General features: G+C 32.1%; 2 protein-coding genes across 6 annotated transcripts in view; one reads left to right on the forward strand and one right to left on the reverse strand.

Annotated features, from left to right (window-relative positions):
* LOC129916933 (probable serine/threonine-protein kinase DDB_G0282963) overlaps window positions 1-553 on the reverse strand; it is a 140738-nt gene extending 140185 nt beyond the window's left edge. For 4 of the 5 annotated variants that reach the window (XM_055997181.1, XM_055997185.1, XM_055997183.1 and 1 more), the window contains exon 1: window positions 13-553. The gene's annotated coding sequence lies outside the window, so the exon portion shown is untranslated. The remainder of the gene's footprint in view (window positions 1-12) is intronic. The other variant, XM_055997189.1, reaches the window with a different exon arrangement.
* A 1787-nt stretch (window positions 554-2340) lies between these two features.
* On the forward strand, window positions 2341-11466 carry LOC129915156 (zinc finger protein 501-like). Its single transcript, XM_055994624.1, has 2 exons — window positions 2341-2401; window positions 10406-11466. Exons 1-2 carry the CDS (start codon window positions 2341-2343, stop codon window positions 11464-11466), a joined length of 1122 nt encoding a protein of 373 aa, XP_055850599.1.
* The last annotated feature ends 3617 nt before the right edge of the window (window positions 11467-15083 follow it).

Raw genomic sequence — 15083 nt, forward strand, 5'->3', positions numbered from 1 at the left:
TTTATTTATTACCGAAAAAAATAGTCCCTAAAACTATGTTTAGAGATGAAAAGATACTTTATCTTTTTTTTTTAATGGGGATTTTTCCCTCAATTAATTTTTTTTTTGTTTTTAATTTCTCAGTCACTCCGGTATTTTTGTCTTTTCAAATAATTGAAGTAAGGACTTTTCAGTTTTATTTCTTTTATAAGAAAAAACTATTTAAATTTAAACTTAAAGTACATCGTTATTTTTTTAACTGAGGCGATGTAACGAACATGAGAACGATTTTAATCCCAATTCTTTTAACGATGAATGAGTTTATTTATTTTTGTAATTAATTTACAAAAATCTTTTATTTTTCTTCTTAAAACTGAAAGAAATTCAAAAAAAAATTCAAGAAATGATTTATGGATCTGAATTTTTTGGGTCGCGAAGCGTATCGAAAACGACCAAACAACCAATATCGCGGTCGAAAACTGACTAAACGTTGTTCATCTACACTGGTGTAGTAAAGTGCTAGCAAGCTAGCACCAAATGTCTTTCATTATTTTTTCGTTCAAACAATCTTGTGGATTCAGTCAGTCAGATTCAGTTGTGCACTACTATTCACCACAAAATAATTTCTGAAAAAAAAAGATATAACCAAAACGAACAGCTCTGTGTTCGATGGTGTGGTGTTGTGTGCGTTGTGCTGTGAGAACGAACGAACGAATGCGATGCGGTGAATATGAATGAATAGGAAAAGTGTTTTTCCGTGGTGAATATAAGGAAATTTCAATGTGAGGAGAATTTATTAAATTGGTTTATTTTATTTTGTTCAAGTACCTACTGTAGTTGGTCGTTGAAGCCGGCAGCATGCAGTGGGGTTGTTCTTTTCTAGCCGGTGTCTTAACAAGATATTCACCTCACTACCACCCTCAGCAATTTTTGTGTATTTATGTTACTCGTGTTCATGTGTTTTTTTTGTTAATTTTTTTAACAATTTGCATATTTTGTGCTATTTGAATTTAATTCGCCGGAGAATTTGGATCACACCGGTTTCGCTTTCGTTTTATACCTATGTCATTTTTACATTTCATTCATGATTATTGTATCAATAGAAACTACTTTGAACGTCATTTTGCGAAAGTTCTATGACCTACTGTTTCTATGCATATCAATTTCAATAACAAACGCCTTCTTTTTTAAGAAGTGATAAGGGCAATTTTATTTCCTTAAAATTGATATCAGGTTAAATGTGATGGAATATTTTTTTTTTTATATCTGCTTGATACAATTATTAGTATACAAATTACTAATGCTGGGTGCTAGTCGCTTGTTGTTGATAAGCGGTTACCTATTAAGATGAATGTATACAAATAATTATAATACAGAAGTCTAATTCAGATAGGAATGGTGAAATTATTAAGCTGATAAGAAATTATTTTCATAAGGTTAAGTTAAGAGAACAGTGGTGAATTTGATAGTATATTTTTAATTTATATCTCTTTAATTGAGCACAGATTACTTGATATTTAAGAGAGTATAACAGTTGGGCGAATTGAAAATGAAGAGAAATAAACAGTTTTGTGTGTTTTTTTTTTCTAAATGTAGGGTAAATAACTAAAGTATGTTCTAATTAGAAAAAAAAACAAACATATATTATTGTGTTTCATATATTTAGTTTTTTTTATTAAGGAATGTTTTTTTTTTTTTTTTTTATAATTAACGCGCACTAAAGGGAGTTAAATACCCTTAATATGTTAAACACAGTGCGAGCTTCAGGAAAATAGGGAGGGATTTAAAAGGAGAAACCGATGCACATTAGTTTTAAAGCTCTGGACATTAAAATAGCAGGGAAAAACAGAGGCGGGTAATATATTCCACATTCGTGTGGTGCGGCTAAAGAAAGAATCTCTGTATTTGACGGTACGTCCGAAGTTGGGCTCAAGGGTAAACTGATGAGCATTCCTAGAAGCGCGAGTATTACGGTTAAATTTTTTCAGGGGAGGAATGCAACTAGCTATTTCATCTGAACATTGTTTATAAAAATAGCGATAAAACAAGGAGAGACATGACACATTACGTCGGTGGTCTAGGGACGCAATTGTCTCAGTTATCGATTTATCATCTATCATTTTGAAAGCACGTTTTTGTATTCTGTCCAAGAAACTCAAATACGTTATCGGAGCACCTGCCCAGATGTGACAATTGTATTCAAGTTTTGGTCGAATGTAAGCTTTATAAATTACAGCTAGATCAGAAGATGAGAAGAATTTCTTGCATCTTCGGAGAAAACCTAAACATTTCGCAGTGTTTTTGGCGACATCGAATATGTGTTCGTTCCACAGAAGGTGGTTTGTTACACTCATACCGAGAATGGAAAGTTTCTCAGTTTCCTCGATGCTAGTGCCACTCATTGATAGTGGCATGGGTGAAGGTTCCGTTTTAATGATAGTAAGCAGCATTGTGTTTTTGACGCATTAAATTCTACACGATTTCTTATTCCCCATTGAACAATGCTGTCAAGGTCAGAATTTAATGAGCTTATCATATTTTGTCGTTGAAAATCCACATCCGAAGGACATGGGTGTGAATCTTCAAACGAATATGAAAAGCTGAGGGTACTATCATCTGCGAAACAATTTAATGGATTAGAAGTTTCAGAGAGCAAATCATTAATGAAAATGAGAAAGAGTGTCGGAGACAAAACGGAGCCCTGGGGCACACCAGCGTTTATTTTGTGGGTTTCAGACTTGAAACCATCCAATACGACTTGTATTGAACGGCCCGAAAGGTTATTTCTAATCCAATGAAGAAGAGAATTATCGATACCGAATGCATGCATTTTCGATAAGAGAGCTTGATGCCAAACTCTATCAAATGCCTTTGAAATATCAAGCGCAATAATCTTGCTTTCTCCAAAACGATGCAAAGATTTGTTCCACTGTTCGGTGAGATATACCATCAGATCACCAGTGGACCTATTGCTACGAAAGCCGTACTGCCGGTCATTAAGAAGCTTCCGTTCTTCAAAATATTTCTTAAGCTGGAAATTAATCAGCGTTTACATGACCTTGGAAAGAAGGGACGTGAGTGCAATTGGTCGATAGTTGGAGGGTGAGGAGGATTCGCCTTTTTTAGGGACAGGCTGGACAAATGCGGTTTTCCATCCACTCGGAACGAGTCCAGTAGAGTAGGACAGATGAAAAAGCTTACGCAGTGGTTTTGCCAGCGTGGAAGAACACCTCTTCAGAACGATGGGAGGGATACTATCCGGGCCAGCGGATTTGTGTATGTCAAGGTCTTTCAGGACTCTTGCCACTGTAATGTAATGTAATAGACTAATAAACTAATAGGTATACCATCCGTGGCATTCGTTGAGTTGTCGCGGCTCCCGGGGCAATACTCAATTTTCGGGCCTCTTTGATATACATATCTAATAAAAATAAAAATTACGTAGGGGAGAGGTGCGGACAGTGAGACACCCTTTTTTTAAATTGGTATATCTTAGAATGTTTTCAAGATAGCTTAACGAAACTTTGAAGACAGTTTAAGACATATTTTATCTTAATGTTGCAAAAAAAATTGTAGTTAAAGAATGAATGAGAGCATCACATTGGACTAAAATGTAGAAAAAGTCAAAACGTCTCACTGTTTGCAAGGGGTGCGATCAGTAAAAAAAATAGGTGAAAAAATAAATTTACGAAAACGTCAAATAATTAATTTATGTTACTGTAAACCATTTTTTCAACAAAAAAAATAACAAAAAGCCAAAAAAAAAAAACGAAAGAAAAAACACTACGAAATCATATTGAAGTCATGCTAAATTAATAGATTTTTTTAAATCTATATGTCTCACTGTTTGCTTTTTAAAAAATCTATGTCTCACCGTTTTCTTTTACATAATGTCTCACTGTTTACTTTTTGTAATTTTTCGGAAAAATATAAAATTACAAAAAACGAGATGATATTTTTTTATGAAAGAACATATAAATATAATACATATGTAAAAAAAAGTTCTGTCCACTAACCAGATTTTTTTGTGTTATACACTGTTTTTATAACACTCCAAAAACTACTTTCACCTGATTTTGTGTGATATTTTACGGTGTAGGAAAATGGACAGCTTTAATTAAGTCGGGACAAAATTAAAAGACGCAGACAGGGAAATAAACGTTTTGACCCAAACTAGAGTTACTGTGCTTATTTTCAGAAAAGAGAAAAATGGATTGTCTCACTGTTTGCACTGTCTCACTGTTCGCACCTTTGCCCTACATATACGCCACATAATTTTTTTTTGAGGAGGAGGGACTCCTAATGTACCTATTATATAATGTTCGCTATTATTAAACAGTAATTTATTTGTTTGAGCCCCTGAGGTAGTATTTCTTTTTTACTTAGATGATATGTAGGGGAGAGTGGAACACTGTATATGTATAAAATTTTAGTTTATCCATCTTTTTTAGAAGTTATTCGATACTTGAACCCGTCAACACCATATCCATAAACGTCAAAGACTTTCCTTGGCTATCTCAGTTGGCCTTCAGATTTATAGATGGAGGATGATTTTTATAAGAGTAAGAGTGTAAAAAAAAATTCCGGGGCCCCGGCAAGACTTTGAGTATTATTAAAATTAAATACTTTGAATGTAGTACCTTCTCTTAATACAAGATTTATTGAAAGGAGGATGGGCATTTTGGGCGTTTCGCGGCCATTAATGAAATTGTAATCAAATGAAGAAAATATATCTTAGGTAAGACTTTTATACTATTATGAATAAATCTCGAGATTTATTTTAAATTTACTTCGCTAAATCAGATTTGGGTTCAGCTACTCTAAATCTATGATTTTCACCTACTTTCAATCCGAGGTTTAGAATAAAACTCGAGATTTATGCTAAATCTACTTAGCTAAATCTCGTATTTAGGGTAGGTGGAAACGTAGTATTACCATGGACGTTTCGCTAGATATATTGCATTGAGAATGCAAGATATTGCAATATAAGTATTGTTAAGAGTATATTTCTATGCTGGATCTCATGGAACTAAAACCAATCTAACTTCTCTCAAAGTAGTTCTTTTTTACGCAAATTCATTTAGAATATTATTTTTATAATATTGGTAAGTTAGAAGAAATATTTATATTAAATTTTGATGTTTAACCAATGTAGGCTCTTATGTTCAAAAGTGCCCCATGTTTGGGGCAGCTTTGAACATGGAAGGGCGAAGGGGCACTTTTGAACAGCAGTATTAGTTTCGTTGTAATGAATAAATAACACTCAACTTTTTATTAGTTTTTTAATAAGAACATACACAAACTAAAAATTGATTATTATATCATATTCAAGGAACCAAAAAATAATAAAATCGCAGAAAAAGTAACCTTAAAATTTAAACTATAGTTATTACATTTATTAGTTGAAAAGAAAACAAAAAACAAGAAAAATTCATTTAAAACATAACTTAGAAAAATGGAATTCATACCATTTATGCTTCTCGAAGTAAAATAGATTTATTTTGTGATCAACCTATATTTCTAGACATTAAATGAAAATGTTTACAAAGTGGATGTTCTTCATGTACCAGGAGCGTTAATTGGTGTAAGCAGCTTGACTTTAGTTTCTATACCGCTTGAAGAATTCAGTAATTTTTTTAAATCTTAAATAATGTTGTACATATTTCCATGTTTTTCTTTAATTTTGCACACAATTGATAGTTCCATTATTCTTTTTATAAGAACATTACGTTTTATTAAATGAAACATTATTAAAGTTTCCTTAAAATGTCTGATACAAACTGCTGGGGGTGGTTTTGAACATGTTCAAAACTGCCAGAACTGTGTCTACGACATAAAATGTTGAATAAATATTTAACATTAATATTATATTCATTTAAAAATTCACCGTGATTTAGTTTAAAATTTACTTAACATTAACAAAGAATGTATTGCGTTTTGAAATCACTCTAACAATTAAACTCTTACAATTAAAAAACTGAAATAATGCAAAACTAAGGAAAGTCTTTGACGTTTATGGATATGGTGTTGACGGGTACAAGTATCGAATAACTTTTAAAAAAGAGCAAGATTTAATTTAGGGGCCTTTTCTCTCTTTATTTTTCTATTGAAGCAAATGTATGAGTTTTTTTTTACTTTTGTTTTGATATTTTTTAAATGTTTGGAATTAATATTTTCAGGTACCTTATTATCAATATAGGTTTCGAATTTTGAAGCCAAAGTGCTATAGCTACCTATAATAACACGTATGGTGCGAAATCAGCGCTAATACCTATAATTTTTCTTGGGAGTCTGGAGTTTTTTATAATCTCTTTATAAGTGCAATGAAAGTATTCTATATGAACAGACCATAATTATATTGAGAAGTGTTTGCTCCTACAGTGCAAATATCCTTAAAAGCTTCTTACCCAAGCTATAACTTCACTTCTGTAGTTTCTTTTTAGGCTTATAGGAGAAAAATTTTACTTCATAGAGCGAATAATGCCAATAATCCGTTTATATTTGACGTAATTTTATTCAATCTCAAGTGCTTTATTATAATAATGTGTAATAGGTTCTTTTGTATAGAATAGTAGTTAAAGATAATATCAAAACCGTTTAAATCTTAGTAAAAATTTACAAAATCGGGCATTTTTTTTTTTCAAAAAGCTTCATAAAAGACCAAACACATCCGGATTTTTCTCTTGAAGATTTTAGGTCTATTATTCAGCCCTAATCTGCTATTCACAATATAAATCCCAGATTCAATTCGCTATTGTATATAGGAAAGATATTGGCAAGTACTAACTGTTCTCAAGTGCACTTAAGCATAGGAATGAACAACATTACCGGATCTTGATACGAATATTTATCAGAGAAGTAGAGTGTACCTACTTACTTAAAATACAATAGGGGTGTTAAGATGACGTCTTTTTTAAGGAATTTAGGTAAAATTAATTATGACAAGATGTTTCTCTGGAAATTGTGAAATAGATAGCAGAAAAAATTTTAACTTTTTAAGTGCTCACGAAAATAAAGTTGATTATTTTTAAAGCGAAATTACTTTCTGTAATGATGGCGACAGGGGACTCTTGAAATAGTATTTGCTTACTATCAAAACATTATATTTATTTTTTTTGTATCGGTCGTGTTATTGACGATTCATATTCTTTAGAAAAATTTGAAAGCTTCATGAGTGAACATTAGATCGTTATTTTATTTATATTAACAGAGTTTTTCTTTACATGATTTCCCATGGGGCCTTGCCATTCGTTGGGGGCCCCGGGCACTGCCCCGCTTGCTTCAAAGGTATGAATGCCCTGATAATACCTAATGCCAAATAATGTAACTAAAATACCAAATTCATCGCCAGGATTTTGAACAGTAATTTTTAATGTATAATTTGTATTTGATTTTTTTTTTTGTATTGTAATGATTTTCATCAAAACTGGATGTATGATTTTTTGGATATTTACTTATTTACTCAATGTACCTACATACATATATAATATTATGTATTTATAAATGAATATAATAAGTAAAAAATACGAGTCAAATACCCAACTATACATATTATATTTAAAAATCTCGTAGACGCACTTCTGTGCGGGAAAATGTTTTAAACATTTATATGTACTTCATTTCTAGTGAAAATATTCAAACCTGCTTGAATTGAAGGTTTTGAATGAACTTATACTGAATGCTTTATTTACAAGACACGTGGAAAAACTTATAGTACAATGTACAGACGCCACTTTGTAATTTTAATTTTTATGAAAATGTTTTTAATTACACTTCAATACTTTATGACATACAATATTTATGGCCAACAAATTTTGACAGATAAATTCATATTTTATTACGACAAAGTTTGAAAAAAGTCAGTTAAAATTTTTTTAACCAAATATTTTTCCCAAAGTTCTGACTTTGAGGACCATTTTTTCAAAAGAGTTTGGGCATTTTGGACGTTCGGCGGCCATTAATGAAATTGATAAGTTGGTAGGTATGTGATGGCCAAATTGAATTATATTTTCATTGTCGTTTTCCCTGCGTCTTAAAACATTAATCTTGAATATCCGACCAATAGAATTCATAATATAAGATTTTTAAGCCAACAACTACGAGATTTATTTCAAGAGTTTTCACACGATTCAAACTAACAAATTATTTGAATACAAGTGAGTCTCGCAATTGTTGTTTTAAAAAGCTTATGGTTTGGGTTCTACTCGTTGGATATTCAAGATTAAGGTCTTCAGGCTCAGGAAAAAAGACAGAGCATCATATTTTGCACTTAAAAGACATATGAAATTTACAACATTGTGACAATCTACATAAAGTGTTAAATGCAAAAAATGCATTTTTATCCGTCTCTGAACTATCTGCGTCACAAAGATAAAACTTCTGCACAACATATTTATACAACACTTAATTACTTCATCATATAATAACAAATTCATTCCACGTTTCATACAAATTTGCCCATTCTCCTTTACTTGATTTAAATATTAAAAAACAGATAGGAATAAATTTCTGGCTTTTTAAAAATGTATACCTTAATATTGTAGATGTTGCCGTTGTGTTCAAATATTTTTGTTTCACCCACACTCCTCTGTTTGACATTTGTCTGAGCATTTGTTGTTGTTTTTTTGACAAGGTTTTTGTTATATGAGCATCAGGTTCGTACTGACATTTGTCTGAGCATTTGTTGTTGTTTTTTTGACAAGGTTTTTGTTATATGAGCATCAGGTTCGTACTCATTTACAAAAAATATCTCGAAATTCTGGTTTTAGATTTTTCCTACTTACAATGCTTAAAATTTGATTCTATTACCATAAATTGCACAATTATTTTTCGGGAAACCGACGAAGTTATGAATACCAGAATTATGCGCCACAATGTTATGCGCGTCAAAGTTATGAAAACCCGAAGTTATGAAAAACCAGAGCTATGAACACCAAAACTATGAAACGTGGTTCTTTGGGTTGGCAACCATTAATAGGAACGATACATACGGGAGGAATGTACCAAAAACTTAGAGCGTGTAGCCTGAGTCGAGACTAGAAAAAAATTTGCATGGGACGGAGATGTCTATTCCCCCCGTTTAGCCGGGAGGGACAATTTTCTAAAAAATTGACTTAATTTGGAAAAAAATGATTGAAATCACAACAATAACGTGCTGTGTCTTATTGTAAAGCTAAAAACAGCTTTATTTAAAAAAAAATAGGTTTTTAAATAAAGCTGTGTAATGGACTATTTTTTGAAAATTAATTTTCAAAATCAAAGTTTTTGAAAAAAAAGTGAAGTCGAAGTGAATGTCGAACTAATTTTTTTCAAAATTAAGTACTAATTTAGTTTTCAAAATTTAATGTTCTAGCTTTTTGGAACTTACCTCCCGTATATCGTTCCTTTCCATGGCTGCCAACCCAAAAACCAAGTTTCTTATTTTTGGTGTTCATAGAGCTCTAGTTTTTCATAACTTCGGTTTTTCATAATTTCGGTTTTTCATAACTTTGATGCCTATAACTTTGTCGCGCTCTGGTATTCATAACTCCGTTATGGCTAAAACAGATGTGCGGCACATCTGCACGCTTCTCTGCATGCAGCGCTGCGCCCAAAATACATGTACATCACTTTTTAAATTATTGATGCCGATTTCTGTCAAAAAAAAATTGATAACCTTAATATTTTGTATAACTTTTTTTTTTGTAAGAATACCTACGTTAAAAATGGATTATAAGCGGAAGAAATAATTGAACTTATAAAACAAAACAAGATGGTTATGTTTTTTTTTATGAATTCAATTAGTTCTTCCATTTTAAGAAAATCAAAACGAACGTTATTTGAATTTTTGAATGACCGATTGTGCCAACTGCCAATATCAGTAATGCCAAATAGCAAGTACCTACTTTGTATTTTTGTTGAAACTTGGCATTGAATTTAGAAAAAGAGACATGATGCAGCTCTGATCTGCATGCAGACTTTTCTCCCATAATAGCCCGTGTGCTGCAGACTGCAGACAGACTGCACGTCTGTTTTGACCATTATTTCTTATTTTTATAAAAATTCCTCAAAGTGTAACGTGGTCATAAGTAATCGCATTTCTTAAATCTGGCAGTACCTCTCATAGCATTTTTCAAGCAAAATGTCACTCAACCAACCGCCATCAGCTGTCACTCCTGTCACAACAGAAACCTGCAGCTTGAGCTTCCATCCTCAAAAAACCCAAGAAATTACTGATACAAATTTTTTAAAAATAAACAATTTAAATATTCATATAATATACACGTAAATATTGTGTTCCATATTTATTTCCTATATTAAATAATATTATATAATAAAAAAAATACTTCCATTAATGCGACACCTAAAAAGTTTTCAAGGAATGTGATTATTATGCCGCTTTTTATACAAAAACAAATGGAAAAAACATCAAATTATTTAATTATAGACTCTGATGAGTGGACTGATACCGATAGTAATAAAAGCATAGAAAGAAATGGAGATGATTTAACATCTTCGAGGGATCCATTTGAAGATGTTTTCAATTCAGAAGATCCCCTCAATGTCAATGACAATAAAACGATAGATTTAACAAATGACAGGGATGCCCTAAGTCCATTAACATACCTTGAAGATGGGCAATCCCCCAAAGAACAAGATGACTTTGAATTTGACTTCCAAACCATCGACGAAGCTGAACAAACCGAACATATTTTGAAAGTTCGAGTTCATGCGAATTTCTGTATGCGCTGTGGAACTGGTTTCGTACAGCAAAAAACCCTCAACATTCACTTGGAGAAGAATGAATGCTCTGCCAATACAAACAGTACTGAAATGCCTTTAACATGTAGCATTTGTGGTCAGAGTTTCTTTGGAATTAAGTGTCTGCGCCATCATTTTATGCGTCACGCCCAAACGAGGCCGTTTAAATGTAAAAACTGTCCCCTTTCGTTTGTCACTCAAAGGGATCTCTACTCACATTATCGAAGTCACAAAGACTATCGACCATTTATCTGTGATCTGTGTCCGAAGGCCTATCACTCCTCAAAAGACTTATTGGCACACAAACGAAATCATGTCGTAGAACACGCTTACGGGTGTAGGCTCTGTCCGAGAAGATTCAAAAAGTCGAAATATCTTGCAGCGCATAAACGGAAACATGATGCAAAAAAACCATTCAAATGCAAGTTTTGTCGACGAAGTTATGCCCAAAATAGCCTTCGCAATATGCACATGAGAACTCATACAATTTCAAAGAAAGGTTTGCTGAAATTTCTGTGCGAAATTTGTGGCTTGACACATGTCCGGTCTAGATCGGTGTGGGCTAAACTGATGCCAACAACAGAAAGAAGACAAAGTAACGATAGTAACATTTGCCTTGGGGACAATAGCAAAGAAGACCCACGGCCATGGAGTAAAAATCGTCGAAGAAAATCGTCTGAATCATCGGATAGTGTGCAGATTATTGAGGATCCTTTGCAATTTACAATTGATTTGGTTGACGAATAGAAAGCAAATACCTATTACAACCGATGATGTAGTTTTAAGTTTTGATTGTAATTATAAGAGAAATTGTATACATGTCTGACGAAGATTTATTATTGTTAATACATGTAATATCTAACTTTTTACAATTGACTGTTAACCCTTATCATTTTGTTTTACTTACTTTATGGGCATGGACATGGTAGGTATGAGGAACTAATGTCGTTTTACTTCGGATGTACTCATTTTGATGGAGTTGTGGAACGTAAATTAGAGTAGAATTTGAATTTTAAAATACCATTTTTGTTGCTATTTTGTACTCCAGCTAAGCGCTAGTTTTTTTTTATATACTGATGGAGCCAGAAGTCGGCCCTTAATTTAGCAGAGGACTTTTAGATAGTTATATAGGATTCCTATGATATACACTAGGGTGTCCGTTATTTCTCAAAGTGATGTTTTCGGACCTATATAATAGGAATTAAGCAAAAAAAAAAGGAGGTCATTAATTAACCCTTGCCTCTAGGGTCTTACTTTTCCCATACAAATTTGTATGGGAAGTTTGTAACTTTTACATACATTTTTTTTTCTCTAAGGGCCAATTTTTCAATAGCTAGATAAACCTCAGTTAGTGCTTATTCCTAGGAATATCTACTTTTTTTATATTGACTTTATTCGTTTGATAGTCTAACTAATGATTGAAAAATCAGGGCTAAATCATATTTTGTTTAAATGTTTGCTGATTATGGTAAGAAAATGATTTCTTTTAAGATCACTTTCAAAATTTCCCATTGTAAAATGTTTTTATATTTTATTTCGATTATTTTAATTATTAGCTGTTTTCGTAGTTTTTGCTTTTACGTTTTATTTTATTCTTCTCAAAGTACACCCAAATCTTGAACGAAAAATTTCGTTTTGCTTTTCGTACGCAGCTTTAGGCAAAAATTGGCTTTAAAGTCTAGTACGCAGCTGAAGCGAAACAAAAAAATTTCAAATTTCCAAAGTCGACAATGAAAACGCTAACGAAAAAATATCATCGAATATTCTGTCAAAGTCAAAATAAAAAATTTCAAAATCAAGAAAAATCAACAGAAAATAATTTTTAAAGCAAGAAAGTGAAAAAACCGTCAATGTTGTGCACTGCTCTGGGAGTCAAGAAAAATGCACAGGACAGTAAAAAGCAAGTGACAAATGAGTGAAAACTCTCCAATTTTTCGCTAGAGCTGCGTACTGAAAAACAAAAAGCAAAACGAAATTTTTCGTTCAAGATTTCGTTAACGAAATTTTGTACCTAGTACGCAGCTGAAGCGAAACGAAAAATATTGAAGTCTCCAAAGTCAACAAGTTAAACCATCGGGTATTATAGCAAAGTAAAAATAATAAAAGTACAAATCAACAAATTCAAGAAAAACATCAGGGGGGTCATTCCGTAATTTTGAAAACGATAATGGGATCGATGATAATCGTTTTACAGTTTGAGAATCTTTAAAGCTATTTTAAGTCAATTCTGATTCAATATTTCCTAAATAGTTTATATAGATAAAAGTTTTCGTATCCTTAGAAGTCGTATTAGTCTAGGTGATTTAGTAGTTGCCTCTTGCTCGAGTGTCACTGGTTCGATTCCGGAAATTGAAACTGTTTTTTTATTTTTTTATTTTCTCAATAATCGTCAATAAATAAACAATAGGTAAATAGGTCTCGTTTTTGGAGAATTTATTCGTTTTTGGATGCAATATTTGATTTTTTAAAAGTGTTTATTTATTTATTCCAATCACCGATTAATTTGCAAACTCCACAAACAAACAAAAAACCATAGCCGTGTTTTATTGGTAACTCAGTACTTAGCTCAGTAAAATTTTACACGGGAAACAACAACAAATGATTGCTAAGGATAAACAAATGTTTTGTATTTGTTGGTTTACAGAGAAAATGTTTTTATAGACTTATACATTTTTGACCCTTCAACAATATAGGATTATAAAAAATAAATAAAAGTTATCGTTTTTTGTTGTTTGCAGCATAAAATATTTACTTAGTAAAATACTGAGTACCAATAAAACACGGCTGTTAGAGTAAATCATTTGAATATCGCTGGCTGAGAATTATAGGGTTGTATGTTTGCAAGGGTTTTCATAAAACATACATCCTTATAATTCTCAGCCAGCGATATGTGTATCGAAAAACTATTCGTTTTTTAATACAAGATATAGGCGGAATCAGAGATGGCAGAGTAGATTACGTCAGGTAATCTACTCGGTTAACTACGCGTAGTTAATCGAATAAACTACTCGCTTGATTTGTTTCATGTACTACCTACATTTGCTACGTGCAATAACTACATAAAAAACGTTATATTTCAAAAATATTTAAAAAAAATAGCTGTGTTTTCGTGAGAATTTGGTTACGTAAAGTAAAACCTTTTCAAAGAAACCACCCCAAGTCCATCTGGTTTCAAATATTCTATTCAAATTTACACTATCACAGCTATGTATTTCGATTTGAATAAGACTTTGACAATTTGGTGGTAAAATTGGCATTTCAAACTACATTTTGACGTCTAGCGCTACGTCTGCTACATTTAATTACGTTAACTACATTAAACTACGTTAACTACCTCATTTATGTAGTAGACGTAACAAATGTAGGAAATCAAAAAAAATCCAATTTTTGCCATCTCTGGGCGGAATGTATGTTGAACGTCGCCCGTTGTTTAAACTAATAGTTTTTAATACTAATGTCGTTTTCTTTCACTCCAATGAGAGTACCCTTTTAGTACTTATTTTTGCACTTTTGAAGGTTTTGTGTTCTTTGACGCCACAAAAGTGTAAAAAAAAAATTACTCCGGAGTAATTTTAGTACTACGGAGTACCCCGGATTTACTCCACATTTTTAGTCAGATTTACACCGATTTTCTCATGCACTTGCACACACACTTATGAATTTGAAGTTTGACATTTTAAAATTTTGTTTGAAAATTGAAAAATGCGAAAAGTTTTTCTTGCAAACTCTTTTGTTATTAACAGAAAACAACCATTATGAATATATTTTCTACTGTATTATATTCCGCCAGATATATTTCTTCCATTTTTGCGTTAATTCTTCACTTTTCCCAAAATGAAATTAAAAACCGAATAAAAAAAATGTTCCGCCAGTGTTCTTCATCAATAAAAAAAAATCCTGTGCCATATAACAAAAAAAATCCCATTTTTTTCTGCGTTGATGGGATATTTTTATTTTACAACTATGCAATCAAACTTAGGCTGAAAAAACCGATCAGAAGCATAATGAAAAATATACCAAAAGTAAAACTAGGTCCGCTTCTACACGAAAACGCAAAGCACGAGACGCACATAAGAGCAAAGGAGAAATAAAGTTCGAAAAAAAGGGAAGGAAGATTTTCTACTCAGGTAAAAAAATTTGTGACTCTTTTTGACGTTTCTCTTTGATCTTGTTCTTTTTTTTGCTGTTCTGCTTTATTTTATTTCGTCATCTGCTTCGTCGGTTGTGTATTATTTGCGTGTATAGTAACGTTTTTAATTTTTTCAAAAGTTTTCGTTGCACATAGACCCCGCATGGGAGTTGTTTTTTTTTTGTATATTTTGGTGTTTTTTTTGGAATTAAAATACATAGTCTGCTTCTACACG

This window comes from Episyrphus balteatus, chromosome 3 (genome assembly GCF_945859705.1).
Source record: "Episyrphus balteatus chromosome 3, idEpiBalt1.1, whole genome shotgun sequence".
In the NCBI taxonomy this organism is placed as follows: domain Eukaryota; kingdom Metazoa; phylum Arthropoda; class Insecta; order Diptera; family Syrphidae; genus Episyrphus; species Episyrphus balteatus.